The sequence below is a fragment of the Phodopus roborovskii genome, unplaced genomic scaffold (genome assembly GCF_943737965.1).
Source record: "Phodopus roborovskii unplaced genomic scaffold, PHOROB, whole genome shotgun sequence".
NCBI classification, from domain to species: domain Eukaryota; kingdom Metazoa; phylum Chordata; class Mammalia; order Rodentia; family Cricetidae; genus Phodopus; species Phodopus roborovskii.
The window spans coordinates 8,050,998-8,070,001 of record NW_026126578.1 but is presented as its reverse complement, the minus strand read 5'-3'; the positions used below and the strand labels follow the sequence as shown (position 1 = coordinate 8,070,001).

The 19,004-nt window shown below is 41.8% G+C and overlaps 1 protein-coding gene across 2 annotated transcripts in view; it reads left to right on the top strand.

Annotated features, from left to right (window-relative positions):
- Nucleotides 1-19,004, top strand: part of Raf1 (Raf-1 proto-oncogene, serine/threonine kinase) — a 59,506-nt gene that overhangs the window by 37,048 nt on the left and 3,454 nt on the right. The window contains exons 3-13 of one of the 2 annotated variants that reach the window (XM_051203734.1): nt 5,072-5,184; nt 7,110-7,212; nt 7,504-7,661; nt 9,043-9,141; nt 10,757-10,910; nt 11,431-11,490; nt 15,212-15,239; nt 15,343-15,470; nt 15,815-15,932; nt 17,644-17,728; nt 18,199-18,375. In XM_051203734.1, the coding sequence (XP_051059691.1) occupies nt 5,072-5,184; nt 7,110-7,212; nt 7,504-7,661; nt 9,043-9,141; nt 10,757-10,910; nt 11,431-11,490; nt 15,212-15,239; nt 15,343-15,470; nt 15,815-15,932; nt 17,644-17,728; nt 18,199-18,375 (1,223 nt within the window). The remainder of the gene's footprint in view (nt 1-5,071; nt 5,185-7,109; nt 7,213-7,503; nt 7,662-9,042; nt 9,142-10,756; nt 10,911-11,430; nt 11,491-15,211; nt 15,240-15,342; nt 15,471-15,814; nt 15,933-17,643; nt 17,729-18,198; nt 18,376-19,004) is intronic. The other variant, XM_051203735.1, reaches the window with a different exon arrangement.

The following is a 19,004-nucleotide window of genomic DNA, read 5'->3' as shown; positions in this document are numbered from 1 at the left end:
AGAACAGCCAGTTCTCTTAACCTCCGAGCCTTCTCTCTAGTGCCCCCCCCCCTTTTTTTTTTTCCAGACAGGGTTTCTCTGTGCAGCTGGCTGTCCTAGAACTTGCTTTGTAGACTAGGCTGGCCTTGAACTAAAAAAGACCTGCCTGCCTCTGGAGCACTGGGATTAAAGGTGTGTGCCAGCACTACCTGGCAATACATCTTAAACTAATATTTCACAACATGGTGGTTACTAGCAGTTGGATATAAACATAAATTCCTCCCTTTTTTGGGTGCATCATCTAGATAAGTTACGTAGTATTTGAGCCTCTCTGACTTTTCCAGCGTGAGGAGCATGCTTTTTAGAGTAGCTGACTCATTAGTGTAGTGGCAGTTAATAGTGTTTCTGAGTCTTTTATTCATCCATGTAGTCTTTGACAGCCTTTCTTTGTTGGAGCATAGCAGGCGGTTGGGAGTTCGATATCTCCTGCAGCTTATGAAAAGCCTATAGCAGATGTTAGTTTCTTCTGTTTCTTTGGCAAAAGATGGATCACCTTTCTCAGTGCCCTCAAGCAGCCAGTGCTCTTCCCATCCTAGGGTGGCTCCACACTTAGAAGCCAGGATTTCTCTCCATACTGCTCAGTAAGACACCATTTAACTTACATGTGCATCCATGAGGGGTAGGAGAAACAGACTGAGGATATGTCTGGCTGAAATGATTTTAGAATAATTAATAGTCTTTTAATGTTCTTTGTCATCTTGTTTTCTAAACATGCACATCTCTATTGCTGTTGTCACTGCTTCTCATTGTTACTGAACATGTGAGTGGCCAGAGCTGAGAACTGCTGCCCTTACAAACATCTGACAGGCAGGCATAGATATCGCAGTAAATAAGGATCAGGATAAACAAATAGGCCAAATAGATGTTTATTCAGGGAGAAATAACTTACAACCTAGACAGATGAACACCAGGAAATTCAACCCGATCCTCTCCTGTCCGAGTCACGCCAGAAAGAGAGCCTTTCCTGGCCCCCTCCGACCTCCTTCCACAGGTCACTTCCGCCCATGGCTCCACCCCCCAATGGGCGTGGTCAGTGCCACAGAAGGACTATCTCACTACAATTCCCCTTTTAGTTTAAAGAAAAGATTTAGGCTTAATACAAAACTATATACAAAACAGTGAATAACAAGTGTGCTCTAAGAAAAGGAAAATCGAGAACAAAATGACCTACATATCTAGTTCTAGGGTGAGGGCATAATGGAGTTTACAATAGAGTTGTCCTAAGCTGGAAAACGTAAGTCTAGTACCTAATATATCTAACTAGGGAGAGAGAATAATAGTTGTGATAGTTTAATCTTTAACCTCATCAAGACCTGAGAAGGAAATTAACAATACTAGAGTAGACAGGAAATGCGGATGGACAACTTCCAAAAGGTGCAGCAAGGACAGAAACAGCAAGCCACCTGAACAGTCACCCTAGGTCTCACAGCGACGTTGGTACACCCAGATTTGGCTAAGGCCAAGAGAACTTGACAGACCACAACAACAGCAGGGAAATGGAATGGCTGTCTTACCCTGACTTGGCAAGGTCAAGCAGTCTTTTATATTTGTCTCCTGTAAGCACATAGGACTGCATGTCCAAATCAGTGGTCAAGGTGGGGGCAATTCTATGCCCAACAGGCCATTAGCTGAGGCGAGATTGAACTCCAGTAGGAGCAACAACAGTGTCCAACATATTTTCGGGAAAGTGTACGGTGCTGTCAGGAGCAACAGTGTCTCATGTCAATGGAGTACTAATATTAAAACATTTAAATGTCATTTTCTGCATGTCTATGAAGTGATTGAAGATTAAGCATCTATATCTGACTAATCTCATAGGTACAGGAAATGTGAGTGAAGATAATCTGTAATACTCGGGAACTTAGCTAAAAAGACTGATTAAAACTTTCCTGAGTAAAGCAGGAACAAATACTTAAACAATATAACTATTTACATATATATTCATGTAAATCCCTAAAATAGAGGTAGAGTATAAGTGTCAAGACAAGAGGTAGAACTATAAAGGGCAGCAAGATAAATATCCCAAATTGTATCAATATACAAAATGTCTTGAATACAAGAAAAGTATACATACATAGAATATGGTAAAAAATAATGTGCATAAAACATTGTAAGTGGAAATATTTAACATAATATAACAAAATATAAACTTAATTTTACATAGCTTACCACATAAGAATACATAACAATGTAAGCTGTAAAATACTATTTCATTCTTACTCAAATTCTTAAGAAAATAGGCTAATCTACCTATATCCCATCTAAACCATATCTTTCCCAACCATTCCCTATTCCTGTCTAAAAGATAAACCCGAGTGTAAGCATCACCCAATCCCAAATAACTAAAACCAACCCAAAGACGATGACTATTATCCCAAAATTCCAAGGGTAGGGAAAGGGGGCGTTGTTATCTTAAGATTATTTTCTGCTGAAATGGGACGATGATTGCTCCAATGGATCCTGTAGGAAGAAAATTTTTAGCAACCAAATTTCTCAACAGAACTGTCTGTGACATATGTAGCTAGTTACTGTGTGGCAGAAAATTCTTGACTGTAGTTCTATTTGAAACTCTGGCCAGGGTGTAATAAAAAGGTGCACCATTACAGCTAGCTAGTCATGAGTTGTCTCGAGCAAAACAGTCTCAAACCGGTTTTAGGGTGATGTTTGTAGTTCAGATGCATCAGGTTGAGTCAAGTGGAAATGATGATGTGGGGCCCCATAGACATGGGTTCCTGGGCTGTATCCCGGAGTTATAGAAGCAGACTCCTTGGATGTGTTGGTACAGGTGGCTAGGGAGTCTATTTCACAAACCCCCTGGTTGCTTCCTAGGCTGTCTACATGTGAGAATGTTAGTGGAGTGGAGAATAGTTAAAGAGCTATCTAGCTCTCAGAACCTGGGACCTCTAATGGAGAAAATAAAATAACCACATAACACTTTACAGCCTTGAAAGTCATGCTTACAGTATAGATGCTGGTCATGAGTCTGTCATTTCTGAGTTTAACATTCTTTGCTGTTTTCTCTCGTCATGTCTTTATAGCTCAGATCTCTAGTGCAGGCATGTCTGCCGTGTTTTGCTGGACATTAGTAAGATGTTATAAGGGTAAATACCTGTGAACAATAACAGTTCTACTATGTTCACCACCTGGTTTGCCCTTGAGCCCATCATAGCAGTTCTGTTCGTCTGTTTCCACCCACACGTTTTCATTTGTTTTGATACAAATCCCAGACAACATTTGTCTGAACTAGTTTGGTATATGCAAGAAACTTTTTTTTTTTTTAGACAGGGTCTAACTCTGTAGTCCATGCTGATCTTAAACTCAAAGCAACCATCTGTTTCAGTCTCTTGAATAGAATATTGAGAATAGATGCAAGCCACCATGCCAGCTAAAGGATGTTAATGGTGTTTATTTTTAAATGGGCAGTATGGTATACAAGGACTGGTCACTCCTGCCTCTGTCTAGTTCCCCAGTTCTTTCCCTTAGTATTCCTTTGATAAAGAAGCTTCATTAACCTGCAGAATCAGTTGGACTCAGCCAAGGAAGAGCTCTTCCAGCTTGGAAAAATCTTTTGTTTTCCTCTGACAAAATTGATCCTTTAGGAGAGTCTCCTCCCTGATCTCCGTCACACCTGATTGTCTTACACCTTCAGACTTTGCTGGAGTTCTCCTTACTTTATTAACCTGTCTTTATTCTTCACGGATTGGTGACTAGCCAGCAATATCAAAATAAGACCATGTGAAAAACTTAATATGAGTTGCCATTGCTTGGGTTCCTTCCCTCTTGCTCCTTCCTACTAGCTTTGTCTCCACTTTGTGTCTAGGTGCTGTGGTCTATTTTGAGGTCAGACATCTCTGCCTTGCTTCTCAAGACTCATTGCTATCTCAAACCAGCGAGAAAAAGAATGGCCAAGAAGGGCTGAGATTGCTTCTGACCTGGTTATACGGTCAGCCAGACTAGGGTGTTGCAGGCACTTCAGAGCACTTCAAATCATCCTGCTCTCCTTGCTGACTCTGCTGAATCTTCTCACCTTGCTTTGTTTATTTATTTATATTAATCTCCTAGGCATTGAAGCCAAAATATCTAAATTCTTTAGGGGTTTATTCAGCAATTTAATGCTGGGTAGATAATTTGCATTGCACCTTTAATTAGCAGCTTAGCTTCTGAAGTGTGGATGAAGGCACTGCGTGGGGCACACACTGCCCAGTCTATCTGATGTCCATTGGTGTCTGTCACTAAAGTCAAGCAGGGGCTCTGCCCTTGCTCTTACTACTCACCTCACTACTTTGAAATTTGTTAGGAAGATCAGCTTGCCATTTGTTGAAAATAGACAAGATTTTATTATAGGCGCCTCTCATGTTTGTTTCCCTTCTGGTGATGGTCATACTTGTGTGTACACTTGCAAGTACAGGTAATTAGAGATTCACCAAGTATTCCCACCACACACACACACACCACTTAAAATTATTTTTAATATTTAATTATTTTTCTGGTGTGTGTGTGTGTGTGTGTGTGTGTGTGTGTGTGTGTGTGTATGTGCACATATATGTTCCATGGTGTAGTTGTAGAGGCCAGAGAACGGATAACTTCTGGAAATCTGTATCTTCTTCCACAACATTAGTCCCAGGAATGGAGCTTATATTGTCAGGCTTGGCAACAAGTGTCTTTCCATGCTGGGTCATCTCACTGGTCCCCAATTACCACTCTGTTGTTAATAGCAAGACGTCTTTCCAAATCATACAACATATTGTATTGGTTTCACCACTTTTAAAATAGTCTTACTCTTTGTATTCCAATAAAAGTATTTTCTTCTAGTTAACATGTCATAGACTACTGTCCCAGGGGCAATACAGGAGATGCATAATGTGCCCAGGCTGATGGTCTATGTGCATTTGCTTGCACTTACTGCTGGATACCGTTACAAACAGTATGCCATAAATCTATACCATCTTATAGATGGATGTATGTAATTCAGTGCTCATCTTTGCAAGGGGCGCTGTAGCCTACATTGGTATTAAAGGTTATCTTTTTGCAGGTCAATGTGCGGAATGGAATGAGCTTGCACGACTGCCTTATGAAAGCTCTCAAGGTGAGAGGTCTGCAACCAGAGTGTTGTGCAGTGTTCAGACTTCTCCAGGAGCACAAAGGGTAAGAGTGCAAGTCAATCAGCACCTTTTACTAGTAAGGATTTCCTAGCCTCAAATATCTTGTGTCACAAATACTTTGTACTTGATTCCTAGGGATTAGTGTATGTTTATACTTTTGCTTTTAAAGTATCAATTCAGAAAAATTTGTTTACTGAGAATTTAAAATTATTGCCTGCACATTGTCTTGAAAACTATCATGTGCAGGAGATGCTCATAGTGTATTCAGGGATGGAAGTGGAATTATTAGAAGGCATATTTTTGAGTGCAAAGAATGTTCCTGGTGTTTGTCATAAGAGTGGGTACTCTGAAAAGGTTTGCATTGCTTTTTATAGTTAAGCTGGAGGGATAGTGCATTAAGAGTGCTTGCTGCTCTTGCAGAGAATTCAGATTCAGTTCCCAGCACTCAGGTGATTCACAACAGATTGTAGCACCATCTCCAGAGGGTCTGATGCCCTCTCTTCTGGCCTCCAAGGACACCCTCACATACATGCACTCAGAGATACACAAATACACATTTTCTTTTTAAAGAATACTATCTTTGGGCTGAAGAAATACCCCAGTGTAGTGCTTGCCTTGCCATCTAATTGCCAGAACTGACATAAAACTCTGGCTATGGTTGTCAGGCAGGTCACTGAAGCTTTCTGACCAGTTTAATCAGTGAGCTCCAGTAAGAGAAGTTGTCTTAAAAAAAAAAAAAAAAAAAAAAAAAAAAAAAAGGTAGGTGGAACTTGAAGGATAAGATTTTCAAGTTCCCACTCACTGCAATCCTAAAGAGAAGGTCTTGTCATTCATGATTCGTCAGACAGACCTGGAGAAACCTTTGACTTTGCCCTCTTTGGGGAGAAGTGCATCTCTCACTAACCTGCTGCATGTTCTCTTTGTGGTTCTGAGTTCCCTAGCTGGAGAGAACATCTCAGAAGCTTACCCTCCACCTGTCTCTTCCTCTGCTGACCTTCCACATGTCATCACCTCTAGTTGGCCTTATCTCCATGTTGGTCCCCAAGCTGATCCAGAGTTCTTTATGACTTGAGGGATTCTGAGACAAGCTTGGTCCACTCTTCTCCAAAGCTGTGTGATTGGGAACTGATCTCAGTTCTCTTCAGAACAGACAGCTCCTACTTGTGTCCAGTCAGTGGGGCTTTTTTCCTGGTCTTCATTAGGACACAACAGAACTCTAGACAGACACCATCTCTTTCTTGCAGAGGGAATTATCTTAAGGAATGGCTTATTGCCTGCTGGGTAACCAGAAGAGTGGTTTGTTGGCCTCTGGCAGGGGATAAGAGGGTTTTGAATGATGTCATGTGTTACATTCCTTAACTGGGAATGTTCATTTTCCACAAATGGTGGGACAGATTAACTGAACATAACAGTTTTTCCATAAATTGCTATGATGTCCTGTCTTGCTTGTTCTGGGCACAGAAACACTGTTGTCAGTCAATTTTAAAGACCATTTTTGTCTCCTATAGACTTTGTTTATTTTTATAACCTCTACAAACAACTTTGAGTCAGTAACTAATAGAAAGGACTCTCTGAGTTATGTTTATGGGCATTTACATTGAAGTAGCTGTTGAACACTAAACTTAAGCATTATCGTGACTGCATTTTATTTTCTGGGATCTTGGGATTTTAGTAGCATTTTAATTACACAGTCCCCTTAAAGATGTAGTTACCTTTGTCATGAGATCGATTTATTTCATTGTTGAAAGGAAACTTTGTTCTAGGAGTATAAAAATTTGGAGTTCAACAGTCTTGGGATTCCTTTACTCTGAGAGCAATGACTCTTTAGGGCCCCAGTTGGCTTACTTCTAGGGTGGGACCAGAACACCTGTTAGGTATGCTCAGACAGCCTGCAGTAGATAGTAGCATTGCTCTATGTCCCGAGCCTTGGACATTGTTCCCTCATATTATGCTTTTGGTAATTTTTAGTAAGAAAGCACGCTTAGACTGGAACACCGATGCTGCCTCCCTGATTGGAGAAGAACTGCAAGTGGATTTTTTGGATCACGTTCCACTGACAACTCACAACTTTGTAAGTGTCATGCCTGGCTTTCTCTGCCATTTCGTGCCCTTTGCTGTGCGTGGTTGACCTTTCCGAGAAGTAACTAGACTTGTGCATTGTTAGTTGCTTTCAGTTCTCCCTCTGCAGTTATGTACAGTGGGCAGTTTAGAACCCATTAATAGAGGTTTCTCTGCCTTCCGTTTCTGAATTTGTTGGAAGTATGATTCTTCACTGTGGGAACTTTTATGGGGCCAGTGGAGAAAGCACCTGTTGGTTCTTCTCTTGCATGATTGTAATTTTATACCTGCTTTCTTGTCACAGGCTCGGAAAACGTTCCTGAAGCTTGCATTCTGTGACATCTGTCAAAAGTTCCTGCTAAATGGATTTCGGTGTCAGACTTGTGGCTACAAGTTTCACGAGCACTGTAGCACCAAAGTACCTACTATGTGTGTGGACTGGAGTAATATCAGACAGCTCTTGTAAGGCATTTGATTTTTTTTTCCTTGTAAAAATTCAGGGTCAGGTGCAGAAACACTTTAGATGATGTTCATTATACATTTTTATTGTTAAGTCTAAATTTTAGTTTGTTAAATAATTGCTGTGAATCAGAAACTATCTACTTTAGAAGCACAATAGTTCTAAAATTAGCTAGTTTTAGTGTGGTGGCCTAACATAAACAGGCGGGGAGCTGGGTGATGATTTAGAGGGTGAAGTGCTTACTTTAAGCATGAGGGCTGAGTTTGATCACCAGCACTGACATAAAAGCTGGGCCTGTGCCACAGGCCTGTAATCTCAGAGCAGTGGAGACAGGGCTGTCTTTGGGCTTGCTGGCCAGCTAGTCTAGCTAAGCTGATACTAAAAACAGGTTGGACCCATTGTTTGTCAAATAGTTACTGACACTGATTTGTCAAGGAAAAGGAAAGGGACATGGAAATCAAAGGGCTTTTTTCTCTCCTTAACTGGGTTGCAGGTGGTCAATCCGCATATTGTCCCGAGAAAGCAGAAAATAAAACTCGTGCTGTTTCCTTCCCTTTGCACTGGGGAGCAACATGTTTGGGCCTCAGACAGTTTGATTAGGAGATTAAACTAGGTACCAAGGTACATTTCACAGAGAGAAAATGGTTTAAATAATTGCAAATTAAAATTGCACTCATTAGAGCCTTTTAAAAACTTGTGTTGAGAGGATGAAGTCAGTTTTATCCTTATTGGTGAGTGTGTTAGGAAAATGAGAGGAACATTTGTCTTCTCTCTAAATGGGAAGAACCTTTAGCTTCCACAGAAGTCACCTGTTGGCTCTCAGAGACCTTGAATAGCAGAAAAGCATGTGCTTGTGGCCAGCAGATACCTCACTACCTCAGGGCTGTCATTAGCACCTCCAAGTCTCATCTGAGACAAGGTCTCATGGGAGTTGGCTGGGATAACGTGAGATTGCCTAGTACAAGTACTCAGTGCATGGAATGAAAGCGCCTGGTTAATGGTAATTTCACTTTTCCTTCCTTTTTACTGTTGGTGCTGGATATAATTTATTCCTTGTAGATTAGTCTTCTCACCATTGTTTCCAAGGTAACAATTTCAGAAAAGCTGGGCTAAGATAAAGATTATAAAGCGTTACACTATCACTTAAGAAACCATTACTTTGATACAGCTAGGCAGGACTAGACTTACAGAGATGCATCCTAGCAGGATGGGTGTTCATTGGCAGGTTGCTGTAATCTAGCCCTTTGGGTTGGTAGTCTCTTTACAGCAGGTGTCTAAAGCATTTGAGGAAAATGAATAAAGGGAAGTTGGGTTGCAGGCAAGGGGCTGGTTTCTTTGTAAGAGGACAAAATCTATAAACCAGTCTTTCCATGTTTCATTTAGGCTGTTTCCAAATTCCACTGTTGGTGATAGTGGAGTCCCAGCACTACCTTCTTTGACAATTCGCCGGATGCGAGAGTCTGTTTCCCGGATGCCTGCTAGGTAATTTTTTACTTGGCACTCTTTTGGAAAGTTACATTAGTTTGGATGTGTTGGGAGGCTAAGTACAAAGAGTCCCTCTTCATGTTCTGCTGTCTGCAGACCCTTTACTGCTTTTGAGGAACACCAAGTGGAGACCTTTCTCTCTGTGGTCCCACGGAATTTACATTCTAAAAATTGATTTTTACTATAGTCCCTTCTGTTACAACACAACCCCCGGTCTCACATTATATGTATAAAAAGATAGAGGTTCTGCCTTCTTGTAGTTGTGGTAAATTAAGCCTCTTTGGAAATGTCCCCAGAGTGAGTACAGTGGCGAAGAAGACCATCAGACCTTACTTCTAAAATGTTTATCAAGGCCTTAATATCCAAGTAGATGGAAATTAGATACCTTTCTGTTAATGCTTTTGAGTTTGCATTTAACTTAGCATTGCTTTTTTCTAGCTTTAAAACTCAAAGTTTCAGTGGAGTGAATACATATTTTGCTCAGTGACACACAAGGATTTAGAACCTAAAATAAAATCTACATTTTTTTGTCTAAAATGTCTGACTTTTAACTTACATGTAATCAGCTAGCATTTAATGACCCCTGTAAAATTACTATGGAAATAGTTAAAGGCAGCATCTTAGAACAAGGGATTTGTACTGAAATATGTATTTGTGTCTGACTTCTTTTTGGTAATTTGAAAACTACATTCAAGCAAAAAACAAAAACATCTTCCCTTGAAGATAAGAAGAAGCTAGACTCTGAAAGCCTATATGCAGAATTCCTAGTGCAAGGTGGCATTTCAGAAAGGGAACAACTTTCCTCAAACAAGGCCAGGCAGACTCAGGGTGGCATGGCATAGACAGAACAGTATCTTTTAGAAAAGCCAATCTTTGTCCCTTGAACTCATATGAGTATAACCTGAACAAACCTTAAATTATGTCTGTAGAACATATATGTTGTACTTTGTTTTGTTGGGAGTTGGGGTGTAGTTCAGGGCTTATGTAAGCTAGGCTTGTGCTGAAGAGTGGAGACATACCACACCTTAGCCACAGAAGTTATATGTTTCAAGATACTGGGGCTCAGACCTAGAGGCCTACACATGCTAGGTAGACATTCTTTCTAACACTGAGCTGCATTCCATCCCTCATCCTATACTTGTTAGTGTGTGCTTCTGGGCTATAACAGTCATTTCATTTTCATTGGTTGGGGTTGCAGATCAAAAGATGGAACACACACTTTGCTGTGTGCTGGCTGCAGAGATTCTCAGTTTTTCTTTCAGTTAAATTGGGCAGATTCTAGTTAGCATTAGGTGGTAGTTGTAGCAAATACTGATCTGTTCTTAGAGATGTTGTAAAACCATAAAGTATTCTGAAGAGTGATTTATCACCAAGGAGAACTTGTATGATGAATTCTCCTTTTCATAGGGATGATAAACATAATTATTTTTCATTTTCAAAAACTGCATGCAAAAGAATCCAGACAGAGTTTTTAAATAGTGCATATTGAAAGAATGAAACATTGTGTCAAAAGTCATAGGGGTCAGGTTTGCCCTATGTGTTGTAATGATGTAGGCAGTTGACTTTGCCAGTGTGGAGGTCTGATGGGACTTTCTTTCTCCTCCATGCCTAGTTCCCAGCACAGATACTCCACACCTCATGCCTTCACTTTCAACACCTCCAGCCCTTCCTCTGAAGGTTCCCTCTCCCAGAGGCAGAGGTCAACGTCCACTCCCAATGTCCACATGGTCAGCACCACTTTGCCTGTGGACAGCAGGATGATTGAGGTAATAGGGCCCCTTGGGGGTGGTGATGAACAGCAATAGTTAACATTGGGAGCACAGAATGTAGATTTAAAAACTGCTCAGGAATGTTGCAGTATTTTCTCAGGCCCTTGGACTTTGAAATGTTCCTTTTAAATCTGTTATGTCCATAGACTGACTTAATAGCTAGGCCAGTGTGTAATTCCAGTGGAGAAACAACTCCCAGCTACCCACTGTGCTCTGTGCCCCCGCTTTGGATGTGAGTTCTTTGAGCTGGTACAGATAAGTGCATAGCAGCTTCATGTTGTGAGGAGTGTTGTGAAAACTACAGAAGCTCTAGAAGACTGTATAGTAGGAGCTCTAGGATCTAAAATGTGTTGAGGAAATGTGACAGTGCCAGTCAGTGTTTGCAAACTGCCTTTTCTTTTCTTGTATGCTCTGTTTGTTTGGTTTGCTTTCTAGCTCATCTTTAAAATTGACTGACTACACTTCAAATGCTTCCTTTGTTCTTTATTCTTCTTTATTTCTCATTGCTTTGGACTAGAATAACAGCCTGAATGCCTCTCCCAGGGCGTGCTCCAGACGGTTTTGTCTGAGGGGAAGAGTAGGTATTTTCTCCATGCCTTTGCTTCTTGGGTTTAACAGGATAGACTGTCAAATGTTAGACTATCATGTGAGATACTGGATATACTCATTTATAGTTCTACTCAGACTTTTGCCATGGTTTCTTTCTTTTCTATAGAAAATGAGTAAAACAAACACTCAACAGTTATTACTGCTAGGTGAATTTCTCAAGGTAGATTCTTGAAGGCAAGGGCATTGAACTAGTTTTAAAAAATTCATTTCTCTCAAAAGACAAATGATGGACTGATGTAGTAACACAGCATCTGTATTGAGTTCAGACATTAGAAACCAAAACATTTCGCCCATTTGGTTGATATGACCTAGAAAAGTCCAATAGGAAAGTCTGGCATCCCAGCACAAGCCTAGAATCCCAGCAGTTTGGAGGACCTTATTCAGTACCAGCCTGGACAACACAATGAGATCCTGTTTCAAAGTCAGATTAAAAAGACACAGTAGTCGTGGCCATGTAACTATGCTTTCTTATCCTTGTAAAATATTTGTTTCTTGACACCTGCTATCTTTGGTGCAATTTTTCTTGAGCTACAAATCACCTTTAACCACTCGTCCTGCCCTGTGTAAGCTATGGGCTTTATCATAATGACTGGTACTATACATTTATATACAATTATGAAGTAGCCATTTTCATGTACAACTTGTTCCTGAATAAATTGTTAATACATTCAAAGTGAACAATTTCCAATTTCTAATGTAAGTAGCACAAGTATTATGTTTAATCCTATTTGTGCCTCAGAAGGCACAAATTTGAGTCTTGGCCTTTCCATTCCCCATCCCCTCAACCCCCTTTTTTGCTGTTGTTTTTCAGGACAGGGTTTCTCTGTGTAGTTCTGGCTGTCCTGGAACTCGCTTTGTAAACCAGGTTGGTCTTGAACTCTGGACATCAGCCTGCCTCTGCCTCCCAAGTGCTAGGGATAAAGGCCTGTGCCACCATGCCTGGGTTATTTTTTCCACCCTTTCCAATAACATATTTTAGACTGGATGGTGTTGTTTGGCTTACACCAGTTATGTTCTTCTAAACTAATACTTAAATCTAAGAACACATAAAAGTTTATCATGGGATTATACTATCCAGTTGTAGTAATTACCACCAAATAAAATACGAGGGAGGAAAAGACAAGAGACATTAAGAAAAACTATCCTGCTATACTCTGGAATATAATTATAATCACTAAAAATACCAGAAGAGGTGGTGGTGGTGCACACTTTAATCCCAGCACTTGGAAGGCAGAGGCAGGTAAATCTCTGAGTTCGAGGCCACCCTGGTCTACAAAGTGAGCTCTAGGACATCCAGAGGTACACAGAGAAACCCTATCTCAAAAAAGAAAAACACAAACCAAAAGAGATCGGTTGAATGGCCAATGTTTCTCCCTCTTGGCTGCCATCTAGTGGTACTCCTTTATACAGACACCCAGGCTTTTGCACCTTTCCCTCACAGACATACATCATCAGACCTAGTTTGAGTTCTAGAGTGAGAATCTGTATTGTGGGTGTGTGTGTAGGTGTGTGGAGGTAGGATGTCAGGTGTCTTCCCCAATTATCTTTCCATCTTGTGTATTGAAATAGGGTCTCTCATTGAATCTGGAGCTTCCTGGTTAGGCTAGGCTGGCCAATTAACAAGCCTCCAGAATCCTCTGTCCCCACCTTCCCAGTGCAGGGCTCACAGGCATGTGCCACCACTCTGTACTTACATGTCAAGCCCTTCAGCAACCAAGCCCTCTCCTGATGGCCAAGGATTTGGATTTTTAAGCATCTCTGATTGTTTTACACAGGCCAGGTTTGGGAATCAGAATTAGGTTTTACTCTGTGCTGTTAACAATACTTGGGTAGGCTAGCTGAAATGGTGTGTGTGGTGGTGGTGGTGGGGCTAGGAGAGAGAGCAGTAGCTTGGTTTGTGGTTCTTTTACTTTTGTAAAGATATCTTTGAAAGGTGGCACATGCCTGTAATCTCAGCACTAGCAAGGCTTGAGGCAGAAGAATGGCAGGTTCAGGACCATCCTGATCTATACAGTGAGACCCCATATCAAAAACAAACCAAAAAATATGGCTGGAGTGATGTCCCAGCAGTTAAGAGCACTTGTTCTGCAGAGGCCCCAGGTTCCAGGTTCCAGGATCACATGCAGGCTCACAGCTATTTCTAACTTCAATTCCAGAAGATGTAACATTCTCTTCTGGCCTCCAAGGGCACACTGTACAAATGTGATGCACACACACACAACATGCAAGCAAAACACCCATAGTTATAATGGGGGTGGGACTTAAAATTGAGTGGGAACACTCTAATAATAGAGTCATGGAACAAATATCTTGTTTGCTGTGGTAATACAAAGAAAAATGCAGGACACTGGAGAGATGGTTCAGCAATTAAGATTAGAGCACTGGCTGCTCTTCCAGAGCTCCTGAGTTCAATTCCAAGCAACCACATGGTGGCTCACAACCATCTGTAAGGAGATCTGACACACTCTTCTGGCCTGCAGGGATACATGCAGACAAAACACTGTATACATAATAAATAAATAAATATATATTTTTTAATTACCAAAAAAAAAACCCTGCGCTGGGTGTTGGTGGCGTATACCATTAATTGCAGCACTTGGGACACAGAGGCAGGCGGATCTCTGTGAGTTCAAGGACACCCTCCAAAGCCACAGAGAAGCCCTATCTTGAAAAACCAAAAACAAAGAAACTGCCAAGATTTTCTTGAAAGACACTTTCTGAAGTGATGAGGGGAGCGAGATGGTTTTATATTGTATTTATATATAACATATATTACATTATAAATTCTACCCTCAAGGAAATTTTAAAGATTAAAATTTAGAAATTTCTCCATGGAGGGCTATATAGATATTTTGGCAGTTAGAGTTCGTGCTGCTTTTTGAGGACCTAAGTTCAAGTCTAAGCACCCATGTCAGGAAGGCCATAACTGCCTGTAATTCAGCTTCAGGGGATCCCACACTGTCTTTTAGCTTTGGCTTTGTGGGCACTTGCATTCTAACACATACACATCAAAAATAAAGTCTTTAAAACAAACAAACAAAAAACAATGTCTGGTTCCTGTGATTGGAACAGTTTTTGAAATAGTGTCTATTGTGACTAGTAGATTTGGCTTGTCACATAAGAAAATGTAGTCTTGAGAACATCACTAAGGTTTGAAGTAGTATATCGTGCAAATGGAGCTGAGATCCATATGTGGTTCCATTTCTGCCACTCACTGCTCTGTGACCCTTACTGAGTCTCTCCTCCGGCCCTTGTGGTTTTTAAAATGTAAACACAAGATTTAGGCTCTGGGGTTCATGTAACTTAGGTTTTAAGTAGTACTTACCTGTGTTAAATACAGCTTTGATCCATATTTGTCCTTACTTTTACTAAAGTAAAAATGAGCCGCAGGATTCTGAGTCTGTGCAGGAGATGCCAGTTGACAGTAACTTTGATAGCCTTTGCTGAAGCTTTGTTTTCTTAGAAATGATGTGGTTTCCACGAAAAGGTAGACTCACATTACATAGGATTTAATAGAAATTAATCTTAAAAAATGTTTTGGACATTAGGTATACCAGGAAATTAGGAGTATGGAAGTATACTTTATATTTTAGAGAGTTAATAACTGCTTTGTTTCTACAACCCCCCCCCCCCCCCAAGAGAAAAATCCGTTTTTAGTGTATCTGATAAGCTTTTGTTTTCTGTTTCAGGATGCAATTCGAAGTCACAGTGAATCAGGTACTTTACCCCATTTAGTGATTAGTATTGGGCTTTTTCTCTCTATGCTGTGATCTTCTGTTGGCTTATCTTCATTTGGATTCTGTTTGTCTTATCTATTAAGCCTCACCTTCAGCCCTGTCCAGCAGCCCCAACAATCTGAGCCCAACAGGCTGGTCACAGCCTAAAACCCCTGTGCCAGCACAAAGAGAACGGGCACCAGGATCTGGGACCCAGGAAAAAAACAAAATTGTGAGTATGGCCGATAATACCTGCTGCCCCTCAGGACTTAGTAAAGATAAACTCTTGGAAATTAGAATGTACTTAACATATTTTGGGGCCGGAACCTAATAAAAATACTGAAAGAAAATGAATGCAGTGTCCCCTGGCATGTTCACGGTCTATAAATTGCTATTTGGCTACAACCCAGTAATCTGGCATGTCCTCAAAGACAAACTTGTAGCTGCAGTGACAGTGCCCATCTTTATTAGAGAAAGCAGGGACAGGTGGGGGTAGGATGACTCTTTGATAGTTTTGCTCTCAGCTGGCTGTTGGCATTCTATGTATGGGTTATGAATGATCTCCACTTGTTTCAGAGGCCTCGTGGGCAGAGAGATTCAAGCTATTACTGGGAAATAGAAGCCAGTGAGGTGATGCTGTCCACTCGGATTGGGTCGGGCTCCTTTGGCACTGTGTACAAGGGCAAGTGGCATGGTGAGTTTGGGGCCTATCTCTAGCTTCAGGACTCTGGGGGTCAAGTTTTAGCGGAGAGGGCTAGGGGATTCTTGGTTCACAGTGGCCTCTATGGGCCCTTGATCATATCTGGCAATCAAATCATTTTTGAAATTTCATACCATTCTAGCCTTACATTACTTGAATTTGAATAATAAAGTTCTAGTGATGCTTAGAAAGTAGTGAGCATGCTTTAGTCAGATGTCAGCTCTGCTCATGGAACATGCTTCTTCACTGAGCAGGTGTTTGCTGCTCTGTGCTGGACAGGAGGCTGTAGCACTGTACCTTCTCTACTCAGATGAGCTGCATCTTCTCTAGCAGCCTGTGCCTTTGGTGCTAGGTGATGCCAGTTTCCAGGTCAGCAATAGATGATAAACTAGAGCTCACAAGGAGTCAGACTGGCACTTCATGGGAACCCTGTCATTCCCAGTGGTGTCTCTAAAACAGATTTCAAGACCACACTCCTCAGGTTGAGGGATCAGCCACCTCCAGGGTGCCTCTCAGCTGACTCAGACTTTGATCATTGATGCCTTGGTTAATTTGACTTATTTGAGACAGGTTCTTGGTATGTGGCTTAGGCCAAGCTCCTGCCTCAGTTTTCAGAGTGGACAGCCTTATGAAAATTTGAGGTCCTAACCAGATGGTGGTGGTACACGCTTTTAAGCCCAGCACTTGGGAGGCACCGGCAGGCAGATATCTTTGCTCAAGGCCAGCCTGGTCTACAGAGTGAGTTTCAGGATAGCCAGGGTTACATAGGGAAACCATGTCCTTAAGAGGTCCTTAAAGGGTTTCAGGTAGTTTATTATTACTCTTGTTAATATATCTACATAAAGCATATTTGAATGTGACTTCTGACTATCCCTGAAAGCTTGTTGACTCCTGGCTGTATCTGAAACTGTAGGGAGGTTGCCTGGATTGCTGCCTTTGTTGCTGTTAGTATTGCAAGTGAGACAGTAGTGTGGACCCTCAACTCTCTGCCCTTCCTGGCTCCAGCAAGTTTTTCTTTTCTTTTTTCTTTTTTCTAAAATGTGGTCTTGGACATGAGACTAACCTCTAACTCTACTTCTTCTGTGCAGAGTTTTAACAGTCAGGTGTGTACACAGGCTGTGACACAGCAAGGGTTCAGTATTCCCATTGCTCTGAATGATAAAGGACCCTCTCCCAGCTTATGAAGGGCCTGCTTCCTCATCATTTTGGCTTGGTGTGCCACTTGGCGTTGACTTCATCCTTACAGGCTAAGGACCTAGGTTCTTCAGCATCATGTGGATACAAGCTTGTTGAAGGCTTTTTTGGCCCAGTATGAGTATGAATAGCAGTGAAGCTTCTCAGCCACTTTATATATTAGTTAGCAGACGTGGTCTACCTGCAGACAAGTTCATTGAAAAGTGCTTCCCTGTCTTCCTAAGAATCAGGGTTTTTGAAAAGCTCAGAGGAAGCTTAGTTGGTGAAAAGAGTTTGCTATCCAAGAATGAGGACCCGAGTTCAGTCCCCAACTAGCACTTACATAAAAATTCTGCTGTGGTTGTACTGTCTTGTAATCTCAGTGCTGCGGAGATAGAAAGGAACTCACTGGCTGACTCTAGTTGAGTTCTGTGTCCCAGTGAGAACCTGTCTCAAACAAAACAAAATCCTAAGGTGTATGAAAAATAAAGATTATTTAACTGAGTGTAACTAACTACAAATTAATTTGCAGGAGATGTTGCAGTAAAGATCCTAAAAGTGGTTGACCCAACACCAGAGCAGCTTCAGGCCTTCAGGAACGAGGTGGCCGTCTTGCGGTGAGCCCAGCCCCTGGAGCAGCAGGGTTGGGTAGGGCCAGGCAGTGCAGGTCAGCACCTGCTGTGGGTTCTGAGGGATACTCCTCTAAGGAAGAAGGAACTCTATTTCCTTCCAGCGTATGTGCTAGAAGCTACACAGCCCTTTGCATGGGCACACCTCATCTCTGTAATCAAATATAGCCTAGCTGTGTGGGGTTTGGTTTGTGGTAGGGGGATTGTTTTTACCTTTATTTCCAGGCATCTATTTATAGCTAATCTGCTTTGTTCTGGAGCCTGAGAACTGGCTTTCAAGTCACTGAATTACTCTTAGGTTTGTAGGGGGTGAGTTGAACAGAGGTGGATTCCACAGATGAGGGGTCCTATGCAGACAGCATCCTCTGTAAGCAAGGCCAGTGGAGGTGGATGAAGGGTGGGCTTGAGCTAACTGTGGACTCTCATGGTTGTTCTTTCCCCGCTTCTCCTTTCCCCAGTAAAACCAGGCATGTTAATATCCTGCTGTTCATGGGATACATGACAAAGGACAACCTGGCGATTGTGACCCAGTGGTGTGAAGGCAGCAGTCTCTATAAACACCTACATGTCCAGGAGACCAAGTTCCAAATGTTCCAGCTAATTGACATTGCCCGACAGACAGCTCAGGGAATGGAGTAAGTAGACAGCTTGGTGAGTCCTTGTAGCCTGAACCATGAGTTGCTCTTGTGGGAGCTGGATTGAGTGGCACCTGGGTAGGCTCTTTGAAATTGGATGTTGATGCATGGGAACTCTGAAGCTTCCGTTCCTCATCGACCAGACCTAGTCACTGCCCAGGCAGCAGGAACATCCTCTGCCCATTGGTGATTTTGTCAACTTAAAAAAGTGTATGTGTGTATTTTAGATTATATTTGTGTGTGTCTATGTGTAGATACATGCACAAGTCAGTATTCAGGAATTGGGCGGTCCTGAGGCTTGAGTCAGTTGTGAGCTGCCTGATGTGTGTGGGTGCTGGGAATCAAAACTGGGTCTTCTGCAAGAGCAGTACATGCTCTTAACCAGCTTTCCGGCCCTTTGTCAACTTGGATCATCCACTTTCTTTTTCTTTAAAAGACTGTTTTTTAGCTCCTGGGTCCTCTGGGTCTCTGTTGGACATGGTACTGAGTGACAAGGTTCCATCCTGGCCAGCACCAGGCAGTGCTCTTGAGCTTTGCTTCCCAAGTGCCCTTAGGGTGAGGGTACAGGAATTCTGTAGTTTGCTCCCTCCTGTAGCTTCTATAAGTGCTACAGTTGTGTTCTGTTTTGA